Raw genomic sequence first — 17827 nt, 5'->3', positions numbered from 1 at the left:
CTAGAATACGTCCGATGCACAAACTCTTTGTTGTGGATGTGTGCGTTTTATTCATTCATTTTTTTTTTAAATTTCCTCAGTTTTTCCACTTTCTAACTTTTTCAAATGAAGGTTTATACTTTGATGCTGAAATGATTTGCTCCCAGTCCTGTAATATTTTAAGAAGTAACTCCGCCCCAACACACACACACACACACACACACACACACACACACACACACACACACACACACACACACACACACACAAAAACCAAACTCTCAAGCAGCTCATTTCACTAATTGAACCCTCAGATCATAATCAAAGCCCTATTTACCTCTGTGCAATATTTTAATTAGATTATAGTCTCTATTTAACCCATCATGGACTCTTTGAAGCTCTGTGTTTTTAGTGTTAAGTCCTCAGATGCGCGGTTGGAAACAAATGGCCGAGCCCTTTTTAATTTAATGAGAATCACCGTCCATCCAGACTGTGTCTCTTTGCATCCTTTTTTTTTTCCCCTCCCACCTACTCGTTTTTTTGCCATTGAAATCCAGTTAATTGAAGGAGTCTTTCACTGCCATACATGAAGGGGGCCAAATTAGCATCCCTTTCTGTCCATTGGGAAGCTAAGGCAGACGTGGATGCTTTGATGTGAGAAGTACGCTTTCAGTTGGCGGCAGCCTTCCTGAAAATGAGCTGATGGCCCTGCTATTAGGCCCAAATGCAGATGCGTCCATGTGTTGCAAAACACTTAATCTTTTAATTGATCACCTTCTGCATGGCCTGTTCTCCACATAGCCCCCCCCCCCCCCCCCCCCCCCCCCCGCCCCACTTCTTGTTAATCAGAATCACATTTTGGAGATGACATGAATCGCTTCTAAAAAAAAAAGCAGGGAAGGACGGTGAATCCAGCACGAAAGACAAGAGTGGATTTGCACGTTATCATGCAAATGCCCAGTGATAGAGGCACCTTAGGAGAGCTGCTTTAAGGTCTTGAAATGTAAATAGATCAAGTAGAGAATCAAATAACCTGCCACATGTTACTCCTCTACCTTCTATTGTTGTCTCGTCCATTTTATTCGCTGTTTTTCAGCAGTAATGGCTCAATATAGTTTAGTAAAAAAGCAAGCTAGTCTGTTTCGTCTTTACAATGTTAAGGAGCTAAGGATTTGAGCAGAGCTGCACCTGTATTATTCCACAGAGGGTTTCAGGGGAGTCCGTGCTGACGTCGAGGGACACCCCGCCCTCACCTCTTATCCAAGATAGGGTTAGGGTTAGCCTAACATGCATGTTTTCAGACTGGTGGGGGCATGCTGCACACAGGAACGACCACAAGTGACCAGAACCCTTCCATCCACTGCACATATCTGCAGGGGCGGAACCAGAACGTTTTCATGAAGGTGGCCAAGCTCAGACGACTTGCTGTCGCTGCACAGAGGCTGATGCCTTCTTATTGTTTTCCCAACACAGCGTACAGCTGTAGGGGGACTTATTTCTTTGTTTCTTTATTTTGTTTTTTTGTCACTCTTATTTGCACATGTAAACATGAGTGCCCTGTAACGGTACATCATATATATTCTATAATCTTATAGGAGCAGTTTCTGATGTCAAGCTTTCAGAAAGGCTGATAGAAATCATGAATTTCATGTTTAAAACGCATTAAATAGTAACAGAAATGAATTAGTCAGCTGAATTTTAGTTGTTATTTTCGGCAGGTTCACTCATTGATGAATGCCTTTTTATTGTACTTTTTTTGTCTGGTTTCCAAATTAATTCTCTTTATTTGTGTATCTTAAATTTATTGTTTTTCGTTTATCAGTTTATTTGCTCTTTTGTGTTGCCTGTAAATTAAAAAGTATTTTATTTTATTTGTTTGTAAATCTAAAAGTTGATTGAGATCTAAATATGATCTCAATTCCTCACCTAACCCTAACCCTAAATTATTTAGTCCCTTAATCAATTTGTAAACATTCGCTAGTTTATTTTTTTGTAGTTTATTTGCTTCTTTTTCTTTGTTTATTTCCTTAATTTCTTCCTTCCTTCTTTTAAATCCTTGGCTTGAAGGTGGGTTCAGGGTTGAGAGTTGAGATTTAAGGGTCGAGTTATTTTTCAATGCCTTTTGAAAAATTATTTCTATTTTTTTTTTTATATATATTCCGTTTATGAGAAAAGTCCCAAGTACAAATAAAGTCTAACAGATTAAATCTGAGATTACAGATGCAGCTTTAGCTGGCAGCCTTCTGAGGGACTTCGTCATTGGCTTTGTGAGGTGGCCAGAGAGGGCTTAGTGTCCACGGCCACCCTTTGCCATCTCTTGGTTCCGCCCCTGTGTGTTTCTTTCTCAGGATTTATCATCAGACGCAGAAATTATATTAACAGTGTTTTGTGTTTTTTTTTTTTTGCAATGAGACACGGGCGATGAGAAAAAAGAAAAGAAAAACTAAATGAACCAAAAGTAAAATTATCTTTTGATAAACAGTACACCAGTGCATACAAAACTGAACTGCGCTATGCTAATGTTTGCCAAACTGAATTGAAAAAAATAAATAAATAATGTAATTGACTAAAAAAACATATATAGTAAAATAAATAAATAAATATTTACACGGTCAAATTAAAGAGGATATAAGATATTTTATAAGGGAGAACGCATTTTAAAGCCTGGCACATTTATTCAAATTTCTTATCAAATGCCTTTTGTGGCGTCTTAAATGAACTCGCATTTAGGCCTAAATGCATATTCAGGTGAATAAAAAGGCTCCCATCAATAAAAGAAAAGGGATACAGAGCAATTCAAGTCGAAATTAAATTCCAGAAGCGGCAGCAAAATAAACCTTTAAACAATTGCAATCAGTGGATGTGTTCAGCTGCACAATGTTTCCAGAAACTTTTCCATCAAAGATGTTGACTTTTGGCTAAAAAACATCCATGTCCGCCCCCCCCCCCCAAAAAAACCCAATTATTTTAAGCACATTACAGAGTTATTTACTAACACACCGATCCACATTTAAAGCGTCTGTTTTGATTGATACACAAATTTATTTGCTCTGAAACGCTGAGCAGCGTATGTGTCCACAAATCAGCCTGCTGCTGCGTAGCGAATTTCATCCTAGACTTAAGAAATAATTGAACAACAAAAAAAAAAAAATAGGGTCACAAAATGCGATTAAAGAGGCTCATAAAGAGCAAAAAAAAACAAAAACAAAAAACGTTCAGGCAATTTCAGTGAGAGGAAGCGTTTGGGAATGTAGTTGTTTCTTGCTCTCGTTCTCGCCTCTCTTTCGGGTATCAGCCTCATCCAGCGCCACTTGCACGTCATTTAAAAAAAAAAAAAGTCCCTCAGTCCAGCTCTGAAAAATTTAAACAAAATTAAAAAAAAAAAAAAAAAAAAAAAGCCCTTAAAGTTGAGCTCAAAGATGAACAAAAAAAAAGAAGAAGAGTCGGGCTCCGTTTCATTCATACAGCATTTTGTATTTATATATGTATATATGTATATATTTACAGACAGGAATGGAGGCGGCAGCCCCTGAATCACGGTGACTTTGACCGTGTCTACAAAACTGCCGACAACAACGCCGGGGGAAGAAGTGACGGCTGATAAAAAGGTGATAATGAAGGAAAGGAAATAAAAAACAAAAACAGATTTTCGTTCGGGACAAGAGTGCAAATGGATGGGGTTGCATTATGTTACAGTTATTTATAGGAATTTACAGATTCTCCTTAAGAGAATACAAAAAGACACAAATGCAGCATGGTTAGACTTGTTATAATAATAATAATGATAATGATAATATTAACAATATGGTGATTAAGTCGTTACTGTCTTCATTATGTGCAACGGAATAGGGGGGCATTTGTACACTAGACGCTACATGTAAACGCTGATGCTCACAGAACTATAGTAGATGATCCGGGGAGCAAATGTCATCCTCGATATCCACATCGTCGTCATTCTCCTCCAGCATGTAGGAGTCCGGCTCCAGGCCGTGTTTCAGCTCCTCCGCGCTCTTGTCGTTCAGCTCGCTCTCGCTGGAGTTGTCCGCGGATCGCTCCAGGTCTCCGGGGGTCTTCCGCTCGTCCTGCGCCTTCCTCAGCTGCTTCTTGTGCTTCATCCGCCTGTTCTGAAACCACGTTTTCACCTGCGCGGGGAGAGGCAGGGTCAAAAGGAACTCCTTGAACTGCATCCTTCCTGCCTGTCACGCCAGGAACCCTCCAAAACTGTGTTTTTTTTTGTTTTTTTTTTAGCCTACGTCTTCGTTTTAGTCTATTTATTTTTTATTTTTTCAGCTCGCGGTGAAGCAGAAATCACGTTTGACATGTATTCGATTTTAGATGACTTTCTCAAAGCAAAACACCGGCCTGGAAAACAGCTGAAAAGCCGCGCGGACGCGTGCCAACGTTTGTTCTAATTTAGCGCTTCGTATAGGCCTATTCATCCTTTTTATTTATTTCCAAACTGTTGATTTGTGTGGTTCTGGCGTGACATGGGACGATTTAAAAAGGATTGAAAGAAGTGTGTGTGTGTGTGTGTGTGTGTGTTTGTGCGTCTCCGCACCTGCGTCTCGGACAGGCTGAGCGCGGTGGCCAGCTCGACTCTCTCTGGCGTGGACAGGTAGCGCTGGATTTCAAAGCGCTTTTCCAGGCCGGACAGCTGGGAGTCAGAGAAGACCGTCCGCGCCTTCCTGCGCCTACAGTGCTTCCCCGGTAACTCTGCGTGGTGCTGGAACAAGGCTGGCATCTGCATCCCTGCGGTGGAGGAGGGGGGCACATTACAGCCCAACTTTCAGAGACAACAACACAAAAGTCTGAACTCATCGTGGCATCATTATGAGTTTGTGCTCGTTTTAAGGTTGAGCCTTAAATGTTGAGAAAGTATAATTTAACATGAATCTTTTGCTATTTTTGTCGTTTACCAATGGTTACGTTGCTCAAAGGTTATTAAGGCACGTTGAAAGTATTCTATAGAAAATAAAGCATCAACAGAACAAGCTAACGGTCGTTTAAAAATGTTTTTTAGGACATAGTTCAACCGTTTTCCCCAAAACCTGCATTTTTCGATCAGTTTCAAAAGCAACACTTGAGGTTCGTATTTGTTAAAACTATATCGGCTTCCTGATCTGAAGCCCCCCCCCCCCCCACACACACACACACACTGCCCTTTCAAATTAAGCGTTTTCACAGACTCCAGGATGCTGCTGCTAAAATAAACAGCTGTTTTCTTGTCTCTAAAGGCCTTTCCTCCCCAGCTCTTACCAGATGTGAAGAAGTACTGGTGGTGCTCCGGCTTGTGGAGAGCGTGAGGATGTGGCGCCAGTATCGGGGTCGGCATCAGAGGGTATCCGTACTCCAGAATGGGCATCCGGGAGGCTAGAGAGCCACAGAACGGCGAGGGAATGACCTCTCTGAGCGGCTTGGGTTTGTGCAATAAGATGTCCTCAATGAAAAAAGACGTGGATCTCTGTGTGGGCGCCGCAGACGCATAGTTCATACTCATGATGTTAGTTTGGGTTGTTTTTTTGTTGTTGTTGTTTGTTTGTTTCTTTTTTTTTGTCCTGCCTTAAGACTGTATCAGCATCTGTCTACTCTCTTGAACCCTTCCTGGCTTAAAAGCAGTCCCTCAGTGTGATCAGTGAACGACACTACGTCTGGCATTACACAGATATCGGTGGGAGGGCATCTTTCTAACGAGTATTTATTCCGCAAGAGTTGCGGATTGGGGAAATTGATTTGCGCGTCGGCCAATTAGATTTCCGGGTAGTCGGGTGGGCTCGGTGAGGAACCCGTTCTGCCCTCTGATTGGTTCAGAAGCGTTCAACGCTGGTGAAGAAAGTAAACTGATTTCAGATAAGCAGCGCACCTGTGACCAAGCCGTAATTCATGCAAAAAGACACTGACAGTCCAACAGAATCGGCCGTGCTTTGCATATATGCGGCGTTTTTTTCCGCCGAAACATCAAGTTTGTCATAAACATATTTATCGTTTTTATTTATAGTTTTCCTTATCAAAAATAGAGGCAATAATAAAACGATTGACTCATTCAGTCGGTTAGATGCGTTGATGGCTACTCGTTTTGATGAAATATCAACCTGTTGTTGGTTGACAGCCAGCTGCAGGCAAAATTAGGTTTAATTTTCAGACATTGTCGACTTATGGAGGTAATCGGTGTGGTGGGGCGCTCTCCGTGGTGCTGTTTTAAGGTTATAGGATGGGACATGCCTCATAAGAGCGACTGAAGCATGTCGGCTTTGCACTTTAGGATCGATTTGTGCTGAAAAGTGCACATGCGACCGGATGGGGGAAAAAAAAGAAAATAGAAAACGGTTTCAATCGGCCGAGTGGATTCATTTCTGCCCGCTTCCTTCATGTTAGAAATGTTTTGAATCAAGTGAAGCAGGCCGTCTCACATGAGGATTAGGCTGCTACAGGTCTGTCTTGTAATTCTGCCCAAATTGACAGTAATTGTCAGTATTAAAATCTGGGAGAGCACAAGTGCCGCTCCTGTGGCCATTTAGGCAAGAAAGCGGTGCGCCGTAATTTGCTTATATGGTGTTGTCATCACATTTCCAATCAGTTCGCTTAATGTGAAAGTGTCTTAATGTAGGCAGAATTCAAGCTGCAATGCTATTAGGCAATTAGGGGAGATGTTAGAGCGGAAGTTGTAATCCTTTGGCTGGAGAACGGGTTTACCATTTGATGAGATGGAGGCAGGACAAATTGATTACTTGGAGTCAGTTACGCTACAAAAGCGTATAAGTTTGTATAGTTTTTTTTGTTGTTGTTGTTGAACAGACGCTCAAAATTAAATCAAAGATGAGCAAAGTTTGATGTTCGACTTTTGCAGCGACTGAGACTGCACATATAGTTGCACATATAGTTGCCTGATGACATGCCCCCCCCCCCCCCCCCCCCCCCCCCACACACACACACACACGCTTAAAGGTCCAGAATTGTCTAAAAAGAAAGTTAATACACGCTTCTTCCACCAGCAAAAACAGGCTGCTGTTGGCCTATTTTATTTTTCTGGAGGCAGCCCTGCTGCACTTGTGCCAATCCCTCCTATGAAACGCATCAGGATGACAGGATGATTGGAGGAAAATTAGAAAGTAAATGAAACAAATGGTGATGAAATCGTCTTACGGATCCGTTCTTGAGACGCAGTTAAGCGGCTTTTTCTGGCCATTTCATTAAGTGAGATTTTGAGCCGGACAGGCAGTGCGTCACTCCCTCAAATGGCTCGTTTAGATAAGAGGTTTGCAACGTTGCTCAAAACTCTCACTGGGTGGTGAACGACAAAGTGAGGGAATAATTAATCCAGTCTGACGAGACACTGCGTAAAAAAGTACGTTCACCCACATGTCCATAACATAGTGTTACAATAAAAGCACTTAAACTTTTCAGACTCAAGCGGCGTGATGCAGCCCCGCACTATCAAATAGTTTTATTTAATTACACAACCATGTATTTTGTGCCTTACCGTAACCAACAGGAGTGATGTTCCTGGTTAGTACTTGAACTTGAACTTGGTTCCCTGGAGTCCTCAACTCCCTCTTCCCTAAGCGCCTTTGGACATCAAACAGTTGAGCCATGTCCAGTTTGTGACGGTTTAGAACATTTGTGAGAACGCAGATATGTGACATTTTTAAAATCTTGAAAATGAGGCCTTGATCTTGATCGAATTTTTGAGCGTTTGCGACAGTTTCATATGAAGCAAAGCGTAAGGATGTGAAGACTCGGGAAGGAAGATGTATATGAGGAGTTTGTGGCCCATAAATGCAGTCATTTTACAATATCTGAGCCTGTCTTTTGTGAGAAATTGCTGCGTTCTGGTACAATGTAGCAATTTCACATTCTGCTGCGAGACTGTGTTGGAACGATGGCGCAGAGGAAGATGACCAATCTTGTCTTTTATTCCGAAGTGAAAGCATATCTGCATCTTCTGGGCTTCTGTAAATAAGTATCATTTGCTGGAGGCTGCTGTGCCTCCAGTATCCCCTGTCTTCATGGGTCTGTGGTGTTTGTTGCAAATCACAGAACAATACCATTAAATCAAATACTGCAATATGTGTAACTCAAAACCAGTGTTGATGGGACTCACGTGCCGGAAGTGTCCTTCTGTCACAGCCTTACGCAGCGCTAAGTTCATGCAGTGCTGAATGCTGCACTACTCAACAATACAATGCAAAGAGTAAAATATGCTGAACGCGAGTGAAAATGATGAGTATCGTTTCCCAAGGTACATATATTTTTTTTAGTTTTTTATTTGAAACGGTTTAAAATCCGATCATTCGTCATCTGCTGATTAGAATCCATAGCTTATTTCTGGAGGATGTCTCAAGTCTTCTAATGAGAGTTAGCGCTCCTGGGGCACTCATGCATCCGATAAGCGCACATGTAGAACATACCTGACATAAAGAGAGGGAAAAGCGTTTGTTATCCGTCAGAACATTGAGTTTCATCATTCAAACTTAAGTTGAAATAGGAATGTGATTTCTCTGAAGCTGGTGCAACCTTTTTCTGATCTAAAACGAGTTGCAGTGTGAGGGATATCTATGTGATTTCATACAACAGCAGTGGATGGGAAACGTTTCTTTTGGCGTGATGCTGCTTCCACTCTCATTTTATCATCATCAAATTTGGGAAGATTTGATTTAATCTAATTCTAAGACAAACATGTTTTGATAATTGTTCTTCATATGATTTGTATGTGATAGTTTATGAAAGCGGTTTTAATCAAGAAGTCACCTCAACAACATCAATAAATGGGTACAAATTGAAGGTTTTCTTTTATTCCAAGACACTACTAAACATGTATATTATAAACCATTGACTTCATACCGCTCTGTAGTTCAGTTTATATCCAGTTCGTCCATGCAAACCATTAAAACGTCAAGAGTTAAAGTGTAAACCGTTTATTTAGTTATTTATTGACTGTTTTTGCCTCTAATTATTAGTTTCCCGCTCAATGAAACAGCTTAGAATTATTTAAAAAAACCTTTGTGATGATGTTACATTGTTGAATCAGCTGCTTAACCAGGAATTAAGCTAAACCTGTTTGGATTGCTTTCCCACTGAGCATTAAGGAATATTAAATTCCTTTTTTATCCTTTAGCAGATATACGTACATGCAGTTTTACCACACTTAGATGCAATACAAGTTGGTTGAGTCCTATGAGGGTGAGTGTAAGTCTCTTTGTGATCCTAAATCTGTGTACATTTGAATCCTTTCCGTGAATATCATCTCATCAATATGATACATTCATTATGAAACAGTAACACGGTCATAAAATATGTGCTCCGATCTATTAGATTTACATTAGGTAACACCGATAATAAAACTGGTGGCACGTCTGAGAAAACGTTTGGTTTAGACAGGATGCATGTTTACCTGAAAAGAAGGTGAGCACCACTGACACCCAGCCAATGATATATGACCAGGAGAACCTCCAGTTTCCATAGCGTTTCCCATAGTAGTTAAGAGTCACACCAGTGTATACGGACATCGCAAGAAACACGAAAAAGCCTGCAGGGAGAAATCCAAATGTGAAGAAAAGGTTGCCAAAATCTTGTTTGAATAGCCAAAAATTGTTCCCATTTTAGGTTTTGAGCCATGTTTATTCATAGTTAGAGTGCCACCACAAATTATATCATTTGTCCTGAATCAGACCACTGCAAATGATTCAAAACAAAGAGTTGAAAAGAGAAGATTAATGAAAGCTCTCAGTCAGAAATGGAAAAAAAAAGGTTGTGCTTTGTGGTGAAAGTGTGCAGATAATGGAATAATGAAAGTATAATTAATTCATGATTAGCACATTCATACAATTATCATGTAACCCCCCCCCCCCCCAAAAAAAACTGCCTCTATTTTCTGTTTGTGGTTGCAATCAGTTAGGGTCCAATTTACAGCTGTCAAACCAACAAATATCCAACAAACAAACCAATAAATGAATAAATAAACACTTACATGAGATGAAAAACAAAATGCCTGCAGCGAAGGTTTTATCAAACCTGTCGAAGGAGGAGTAATGGATGAAGGCCATTATGCCAATGACGATTCCAATGAAACAGGCCAAAAGAGAGAGTATCATGAGGGCGCGGGTGGCGTCTAAGTGAGCTGCAGACAAGATCAGAGGTCAACAGGGGTCGCTGGTGGGGTCACTTTAAGTCAACAGAGGTAAATGATCTGAGATGTGGCTCCATTCAGATCACAGTTTACCAAAAAGATGAAAAATGTCAAAGAAATTTAGATTCATTTCTGATTGTAAAACTGGAAATCTTAAATGTATCAATCCTGACAGAAGAACTGCAGACGCACATGTGTTTTTACATCAACTGTTGCTGTACTTGAAACTCTTTTTGCATAAAAAAAAAAAATGCTCAGCCGTCCTTTCAAGCTCAGAGCAGTAATTGGAAATTTAGAAAGTACATCACCATCCAGTAAGCAGGGGCGTAGGGCTGTTTGATAAAAAGTACCAAAATGCACCTAAGATTCAAGGGGCAGGGTTTTGTTAATAAATATAAATATCTTGATATAAACATGTATACATAAATGAATATCTAGAATCATGTTTAACATTTATAATGTCAAGTTCAATGTGACAGGAAAGGCAGTCGAGATGAAGAATCGTAATAGCCTCTACACTTGCAGGTAAAATTTTTTGGATGTGACAAAAACAACGAACACAAAAACACACCAACTATCGTCTGACCAAACATAAACACTGACTAAAAGCAACCAACTGCATTTTCAAATGTGAAAAATAACCCAGCACATATCTGAGTAGTGAGTGACTGCTCAGTCCAGCAAAGGCATGTTGGGATACAAAGGCCATCGCTGCATGTGATGTCATCAGACATGTGACCGTAACCTTCAGTTACAACCCCTGAGGGCCGCAAAGACAGCTGGATTAGTGGCTGTGGGCTGTTTGACCGGCTCAAAAAACGCAGAAAACGTTTCTAAGATGGGGAAACGGCTGTTGTGGTGAATGTGTTGACTACATCAACACATTCAGGAAGAAGTTCAGATTTTCTTTTTACGAACTTTCCAAAAGTAAAGAGAAGTGAGCCAATTGGACTGTTATTCATCAAGACAACAGGAGGCTCAGAAATGTTGACTTGCAGTGACAGACAATTTGTGTACAGTATGTAAGATTTCCGAGTAAAAATGATTATTTTGCAGTACTTTGACAAACCTAGACAGGCTATTTAGCATCTCCCATTTGTAGTCAGTGTAACTGCAATTTTCAGCGAGCATCCGATAGAAAAAACACGTGTAACAGTGTTCCTTTGTTCATCTTTGTGGTTGAAGGTTAGACGTCAGCTAGTCACATCACGTCACGTCTAACAGAAACGGGTGCGTTCTGCATTTGAAATTTGTACAGAAATTGACTTCCCATTTATATTTCAAACTTTATTGGAACAAATATGTTAAAATGAAGTTTGATATTAACATTTTGATGAAATGGCCAAATCAGACTCCTAATTTGCCTTTGTAATCCCGATTCCCAGGTTCACAAGTCAAAAGCTTTAGCCAGTAAAATAAATGTGATAAACTGAGGCATAAATGACTATGTTAAATATTAATTTTGAAACCTCTTACCGCCATGTATTAAAAACTGTCTGCCTTAACCTGTTGGTAACCAAGCAGAATGTCTGCTGGGGTCTTTATCGCCTTTGTTCTCTTGACAAAAGGCTTTGCTTTTTGAATTTTTTAAATGTAGAAATGAGGTGCACATAAATATCAGGAAACATTATTTCTGGCTAGATGCTAATGTCTGTGGTTCCACTCACTTGTTGTCCTCACAATCCCACGACTATAACTGGCAGCCATGTTGAATATATTGCCAATCAGGGGGTGTATCTAGATAGAACGGTGCTGTAGGTGCATACCCTCTATTAAACCATTAATTACTGTGTCAAACAGTGCCCCCTAACAACTTCCAACAGATCTTAAGGTGGAATATGTTCTTAAATGCGGGCTGCATGGTAGTGTGGTGGTTAGCACCTAAAGCCCTAAAACAAGAGGGTTCCTGGTTCAAATCCCGACTGGAGTTTGGATGTTCTCCACATGTATCCGTGGGTTCTCTTTAAGTGCTCCAGCTTCCTCCCAACGTCCAAAAACATGCATGTTAGGCTAATTTGTGACTCTTAATGGACCCTAGGAGTGAGTGTGGATGATTGTTTGTCTCTGGGTGGCCCTGTGATGGACTGGCGACCTGTCCAGGGTGTACCCTGCCTCTTGCCCAATCACAGCTGGGATAGGCTACAGCACCTCCCGTGACCCTGAGTTGGATTAAGTAGGCATTGAAAATAGATGGATGGATGTTCTTGCAAGCACTCAGTGGTAGAGTTGATTACCTTGAGTTAAAGATTAAAAAGACCCCAAAAAATCAAATAAAACTCACCGCACAGATGTTGTCTTTAAGTTACCAGAATGGTGATTTTGTTAGATTATGTTGCATTTATAAAATCAGGATTTCATTAGAGCAGAGCGACAGTTTGGAAATGCTGTAAGTCACCACGAGGTGACAAGTAGTCTTAACAGGCTGATTTTCAGTCATAATGTCTGAATTAGCTGCATTAATATAGACTTTGACTAACCCTAACCCTAACCCTTCGACCCTGACCCTAACCTTAACCCTTCGTCTTTACTGTTTTTACAAGAGGAAGCACGCTGTCCTCTATGGTTATTCTTTGTTGCTGGTTCTTATTCTTTATTGTCCTGGAAGGGAACTTTGGCGCATGCACGGAGCACCTTGGCCACTTTTAGTTTAGTTGAGCATATACATGTAGGTGATTTGGCTCTCAATCACATCATCTACACGTGTTAGTCCAGCTGTCGTTTTTTCTATTATCATATACACGCGCTGATTGACAGCCCATGCGGTAACATCCAGACGTTTTTGAATTTAAGTTTGATTAACTCAATGTGATTTTTTTAAACGTGGGCTACACTTGATGTGGAGTAACAAGCAGGTAAAGCAGCGGGGTAACGAGCAGGTGCGCTCTGGCAGCTCTATACCTATAAGAATCAAAGAATACAGAATTAAAACTGCAGATATGTTTGTCTTCTAGATGTAGCACCTTGACAAATGTTGATTAATTGGCCTCTGAGCTTCATAAAAAAAAAACAAAGTCTTCCTCTGGAACACATCCACCCATCGGAAATGTTTGTAAAGCAAACTGAAATATAACAAAGTTAGTCCTAACAAGCTCTCTGTGGCTGCTCTTACCAATGTTGTCGCTGAGTTGGAAACATTTCCCCGGCGTACAGTAGCGCCACAGGCCCTGGTGCATGTAGTTGCTGGACTGCCGATACTGCATCCAATAATCGGTTGCTGTGGAAACAATCAAGAGGATGTTCCCTACACCTGCACAGAACAACCCTCCACCCATAAAGCTGTACATCCTGCACCTGCAGACACACAGACAAACATATGAGGTCACTTAGCATCAGTGGTCAGTGAAAGGGTCCCTTTTCTCTCCACAACACACACACATAGACACGTGCACACACCTCTAAGTGTAAGTAATTGCATTGTAATGAACATATTACTTCTACTGGATTGAGCTTTGGGGTCATCTGTGTGTATGCACCACTTTGTTCTCTGGAAGATCAGTCCCTGAAGATGGGCTTTACATGCACCCATACCCCTGATACACACACATGCACGCACACACACACACAAACACACTCGTCCAGCCTCTATTAAGTTCAGTGATGCTTTGATACTTGATACATCTATTGCTCATTGTTCCACCTGGATGCAATATCCTGCAGCTATCCTCTCTTTCTCATGGAGAGTTGTCATGGATTTTTTTTCATTTTTCAGGGGGTGGAGGGAAGATAAAGGATAATAGATATATCTTGTTATGTCTGAGACCTGATCAGGTTGCTTGTTGAAGAGTTCTGTGTATTCATTGAAGAGCTCTGTATTTCCACTGGATCACATTTCCCTCTGAGCAACCTCTCTTGTGAGTTCCAGCAGATGTCTCAATCTAAACCAAAACACTTAAAATCCATTTGATCCACAGCATGCAACAAGGAATATGTCTCAATATGTCAAGACTATGGTACATCTAGGAAATTTTTATAGTAATTTTTGATCATCAGTTTATGATTTCTCAGGCTTAACGATAAAACTTCCCAAAACCAGTGATTTACACATTCAGACATAAGCTAATTAGCGGTTTAGTGAGAACATTTGTCTCATAGGAACTTTTGAGAATGTTCAGGGGTTTTTAAATGACAAAACAGAGAATCAGAAGCTGTTTTTTACACTTTCAGATACAACAATGGCAAAGAAAAAAAGAGAAAAACACAAACAACTGAACCTATAGTTATTGAATGTGATTCAATGTAATCTTACCTTACAAAAAAAAAACCCTTTTATGTAGACGAGAGAGCTGCCTGACAAATAGAACAAGATCCTATAATGCCAAGACAGGTAGATTTCCAGCAGGCTAATAGCACCAGCGTTTGATGGGGTGAATAGGGGGAAACTGGGGCTACAAAAAACACACCACTGAGACAAAAGGCCAGGCTGACTGCTGGCCAATCAGCATCCATCGGTTTTGTGGTTTGGGAATCTGCTGAAAAAACAGAAATGGCCAAGCTTGGCAAGCTGAAGTAATACTGATGACAGCATGGTTTTAATTGAAAGGACAGGGCTGAACTGGCTTTAGTACGAGGCAAGCAGGGCATGAAATTACAGTTTGACTGCTCTGTTTATTAATTCTTCTTATTTTAAAAGCATAGATTTTTTTTTTCATTTCATTGTTTCATAGTACAGTGAATTGTGCACAGGTTGTTCCTGTTTGTGCATGTGCTGATTTGTACAACAGCATCAGTTTTAGTTGCTTGTAGTTTAGCCACTATTGTTTTCTATGACCCCCACATGAATATAACATACTTAGAATAAGTACAGATACACTTAACAACACTTCTAACTTCTTAACAAAACTGGATTCCCCTCAAACTTGGCCTGAGTTTACAGATCATCCCTCACCTGCACATAAATCAGGATGTTTCAGCTGCTGAGTGATCCAGAATCCTAACAACAATTCAAATAAACACGTTACACAATGTCAAATAAGATCAAATTAAACAAAACTCTGCAATGAACTGCTGACCTGGACTGACGATATTGTTGGCAGGGAGAGTACTTTGAGGAGCTCCTGAATCTGGACAACATGCCCAACGGTACGTGGGAGAGGAAGAGTCTGATGACTTGAGGGAAGTCTCACTCATACTCTTGGCAAAAGTCTCAAAGGTAGTTAAGAAGCTACTTTGTTTCCAAATCTGCTCTCTCCTATCAGACTTTGTTATTTTCATAGAGAGGAATTTTAAATGCATCTGGCAGGATGAGGGTACCCAGTTTGAGAACTTCTTGGTCTTTGTCTTTTGCTGATGATGTAATTCTGTTGGTGTCTTTAAAAAATGAAGATATTAAAAAAAAGTTTTTAATGTCTCCGGATCTTGTTTAGCAAGTAGGAGTAAAATAGAGAATGAGCTGGACAAGCATTGGATTGTTTAGCGTTAGACTAGGATGCTGAGGAAAGGGCTGAGCCAGAAGCCAAAGCTTTGAATCTACTAGTTGATCCGCATTCCAGCTCTCACTTTTTGACCTGACTAGTGGCCGAAAACATAACACGCATAAGATTCAGATTCCGGTTTCCGCAATCAGATCGCTCCATAGGAAGACTGGACTAAGCCTTAGAGATACGGTAAGGTAGTTTAGTGTAGAGCCACGGCTCCAGCAAACTAGGATTTTTACCTAGGTGACATCCTTTGAGCCTTTGAGAGTAGGTGCCAGGGTAGACCCACAATTCACTGGAGGAATTACATATCTCAGTTGGTGTGAGAACACCTTGGAATCAAACAGGTGGATCTGGAAAGAGGTTCCATGGAGAAGAACACATGGGGCACCCTGGTTAGCCTGCTGCTAACAAGACCTGGTATTTTGTAAGAGGGAGACAAAAGGATGGATAGGATCAATTTTGAGTAGAAGCTTTGTAAAAAAAAAAGTGTTTTAGTTTCAGCAACCTCTCAAACTGGAGATTTCAAAGACAGGAGAGAGCATCATACAGTTGAACACTCAAGGTCAGAAACACCACTTTGTTGTACGCGAGCTGAAGCTTGGTTACGCTTGACTAATCCAGCAAGCAATAACCAAGATGAGACAAAACCAGATACTGTAGAACATGTCTGATTGAATGATCAATGAGGATTTCACTTTCACGTGATCAAAACTGACATCTAACACAAAGAGAAAGTCACTGATAAGGCGAGATATTGGAAAATGTTAAGGATCAGAGTCATGACATGCTTTCATCAACTGGAAAAGATATTACTTGTGATTTTTCCTAAATTTACTTAAATCAATACAAACCACAGACAAGTAGTTACAGATGAAGAGTCAGACAAGTTGGAGTAGCATTTTTATACTTTGAAACAGCAGATATGTGCTGTTTTTCTAACTGGACAGACTGAGGACACTCTTGCTTTGAGGCTACATTGCTAACCACCACACCTTAACTTCATATGGGTGCAATTGATCTGAATCATCTGAACTGGAAAAGGATTTCAGTGAGAGAAACACCCTGTCTATCAAACTCAAAGTCTATCAAATGTTGATATGATAAGCATGTCATTTCAAAATGCTACAGATGACTGAAGATTTTTCAGTGAGGACTTACAAATCTAAAACATTTATTCTTACTAATTTGTTAGAGTTTTGTATGTACTTCAAAGATTCTACTTTCGGTCCTTGAAGCTTTGAAGGTAAATGAAGGCAGATGATTGAAGAGGAAGCTCACACCAGTGCAGATCCCTTTGCAGTGCTCTGACATGATGTTTTCTTCATTCTGACCATCATCTGGCAGTATTTGCCCCCCCCCCCACACACACACACAAACTTTGCCACACATACATTCAGAAAACCTGAAGATGAAAGGAGAAGAGTAGCTCTATTACCTGCATTACAGCAAGTTGCTCAGACCAATCGACAACAACAAAATGCCCCAGAAAAAGCATTTTTTTTCTCCCTGAGATTTGAGTGCTGTACTTACATCTAACTTCATTTTTATAGACCACAGCCTATTTTCTTCCATCTGGAGTGTGACAGCCAGGAGGGCATTTGATATCCTCCCATGCACCATCAAAGTGGACAATATGCCGCTGTGACAGAAGAGCAAATCCATGTTTTCTTGAATCCATCCAGCTTTTCAGGGATTCATTTTGTTATGGAAAGTCTCCATTTATGCGGCATCATTGGTGGGTAAGGAGGGAAGGAAAATGTGACAAGAGTAATTACAAAGAGTGTGCGCCTGGCTTTCCTGCATTGTTGCGGTATAGTCACAAAGCTTATGGGTGAATCTGAAATCCTTCCACACACAGCTGTGTTCATATGCGCCTGCTGTTCAAACATGTTGATGCAAACACTTGTTTCACTGTCTGTCTTCATATTGTAAGCTGTTTTAAAGCCACACACCATGCCATTTTATGTTATAGTTACATGATTACAGGCTCGACTGGTGTAGGGAGTAATGTTTGGTAGCTGTGACAGTTAAGAAAAAAAAGATTGGATCTTTCTAATAAAACTACCCACATCTTTGTGTGGGTGTGTGTTCCCTGGTTTTATCTGCAAACTGTGGTGGAAAATACATATACTAAGGTTTGAAGGCACAGCACTGTGCAAAGGTTTTGAGACGCCCCTCATTTCTTTATATATTGGCAAGAAGACAGGAAACAGCCGCAGCAATTTTTTTAAATGTGCCAATAATAATTCAAATATAATATATTAGGCAAAAACATCGTTTGCGTAATTCTAATGAGTTTGAAAGTCAG

General features: G+C 40.5%; 2 protein-coding genes across 2 annotated transcripts; both read right to left on the bottom strand.

The window, feature by feature from the left end:
- Nucleotides 1-3331: 3331 nt before the first annotated feature.
- Nucleotides 3332-5629, bottom strand: bsx (brain-specific homeobox). The gene is made up of 3 exons (XM_075487227.1): nt 5236-5629; nt 4538-4728; nt 3332-4121 (listed from the first exon to the last, which is right to left on the bottom strand). The coding sequence occupies exons 1-3, from the start codon at nt 5474-5476 to the stop codon at nt 3879-3881; spliced, it is 675 nt and encodes a 224-aa protein (XP_075343342.1). The 5' UTR covers nt 5477-5629; the 3' UTR covers nt 3332-3878.
- Nucleotides 5630-8322: 2693 nt separating this feature from the next.
- On the bottom strand, nt 8323-13386 carry lim2.1 (lens intrinsic membrane protein 2.1). Its single transcript, XM_075487226.1, has 4 exons — nt 13212-13386; nt 9944-10093; nt 9368-9502; nt 8323-8384 (listed from the first exon to the last, which is right to left on the bottom strand). Exons 1-4 carry the CDS (start codon nt 13384-13386, stop codon nt 8323-8325), a joined length of 522 nt encoding a protein of 173 aa, XP_075343341.1.
- Nucleotides 13387-17827: the final 4441 nt, after the last annotated feature.

Source organism: Odontesthes bonariensis, chromosome 16 (assembly GCF_027942865.1).
Source record: "Odontesthes bonariensis isolate fOdoBon6 chromosome 16, fOdoBon6.hap1, whole genome shotgun sequence".
NCBI classification, from domain to species: domain Eukaryota; kingdom Metazoa; phylum Chordata; class Actinopteri; order Atheriniformes; family Atherinopsidae; genus Odontesthes; species Odontesthes bonariensis.
This window is presented reverse-complemented; position numbering and strand designations above follow the sequence as displayed.

Coding starts and splice junctions, on each gene's coding strand:
- lim2.1 (XM_075487226.1), bottom strand. CDS start 13,386: ATGTACAGCTTTATGGGTGGAGGGTTGTTCTGTGCAGGTGTAGGGAAC. Junction 10,094..13,211: donor CCAACTCAGCGACAACATTG/GTAAGAGCAGCC, acceptor TCTTGTCTGCAG/CTCACTTAGACGCCACCCGC. Junction 9,503..9,943: donor CATTTTGTTTTTCATCTCAT/GTAAGTGTTTAT, acceptor TTCTCCCTGCAG/GCTTTTTCGTGTTTCTTGCG.
- bsx (XM_075487227.1), bottom strand. CDS start 5,476: ATGAGTATGAACTATGCGTCTGCGGCGCCCACACAGAGATCCACGTCT. Junction 4,729..5,235: donor CCAGTACTTCTTCACATCTG/GTAAGAGCTGGG, acceptor CCTCCACCGCAG/GGATGCAGATGCCAGCCTTG. Junction 4,122..4,537: donor TCAGCCTGTCCGAGACGCAG/GTGCGGAGACGC, acceptor CTCCCCGCGCAG/GTGAAAACGTGGTTTCAGAA.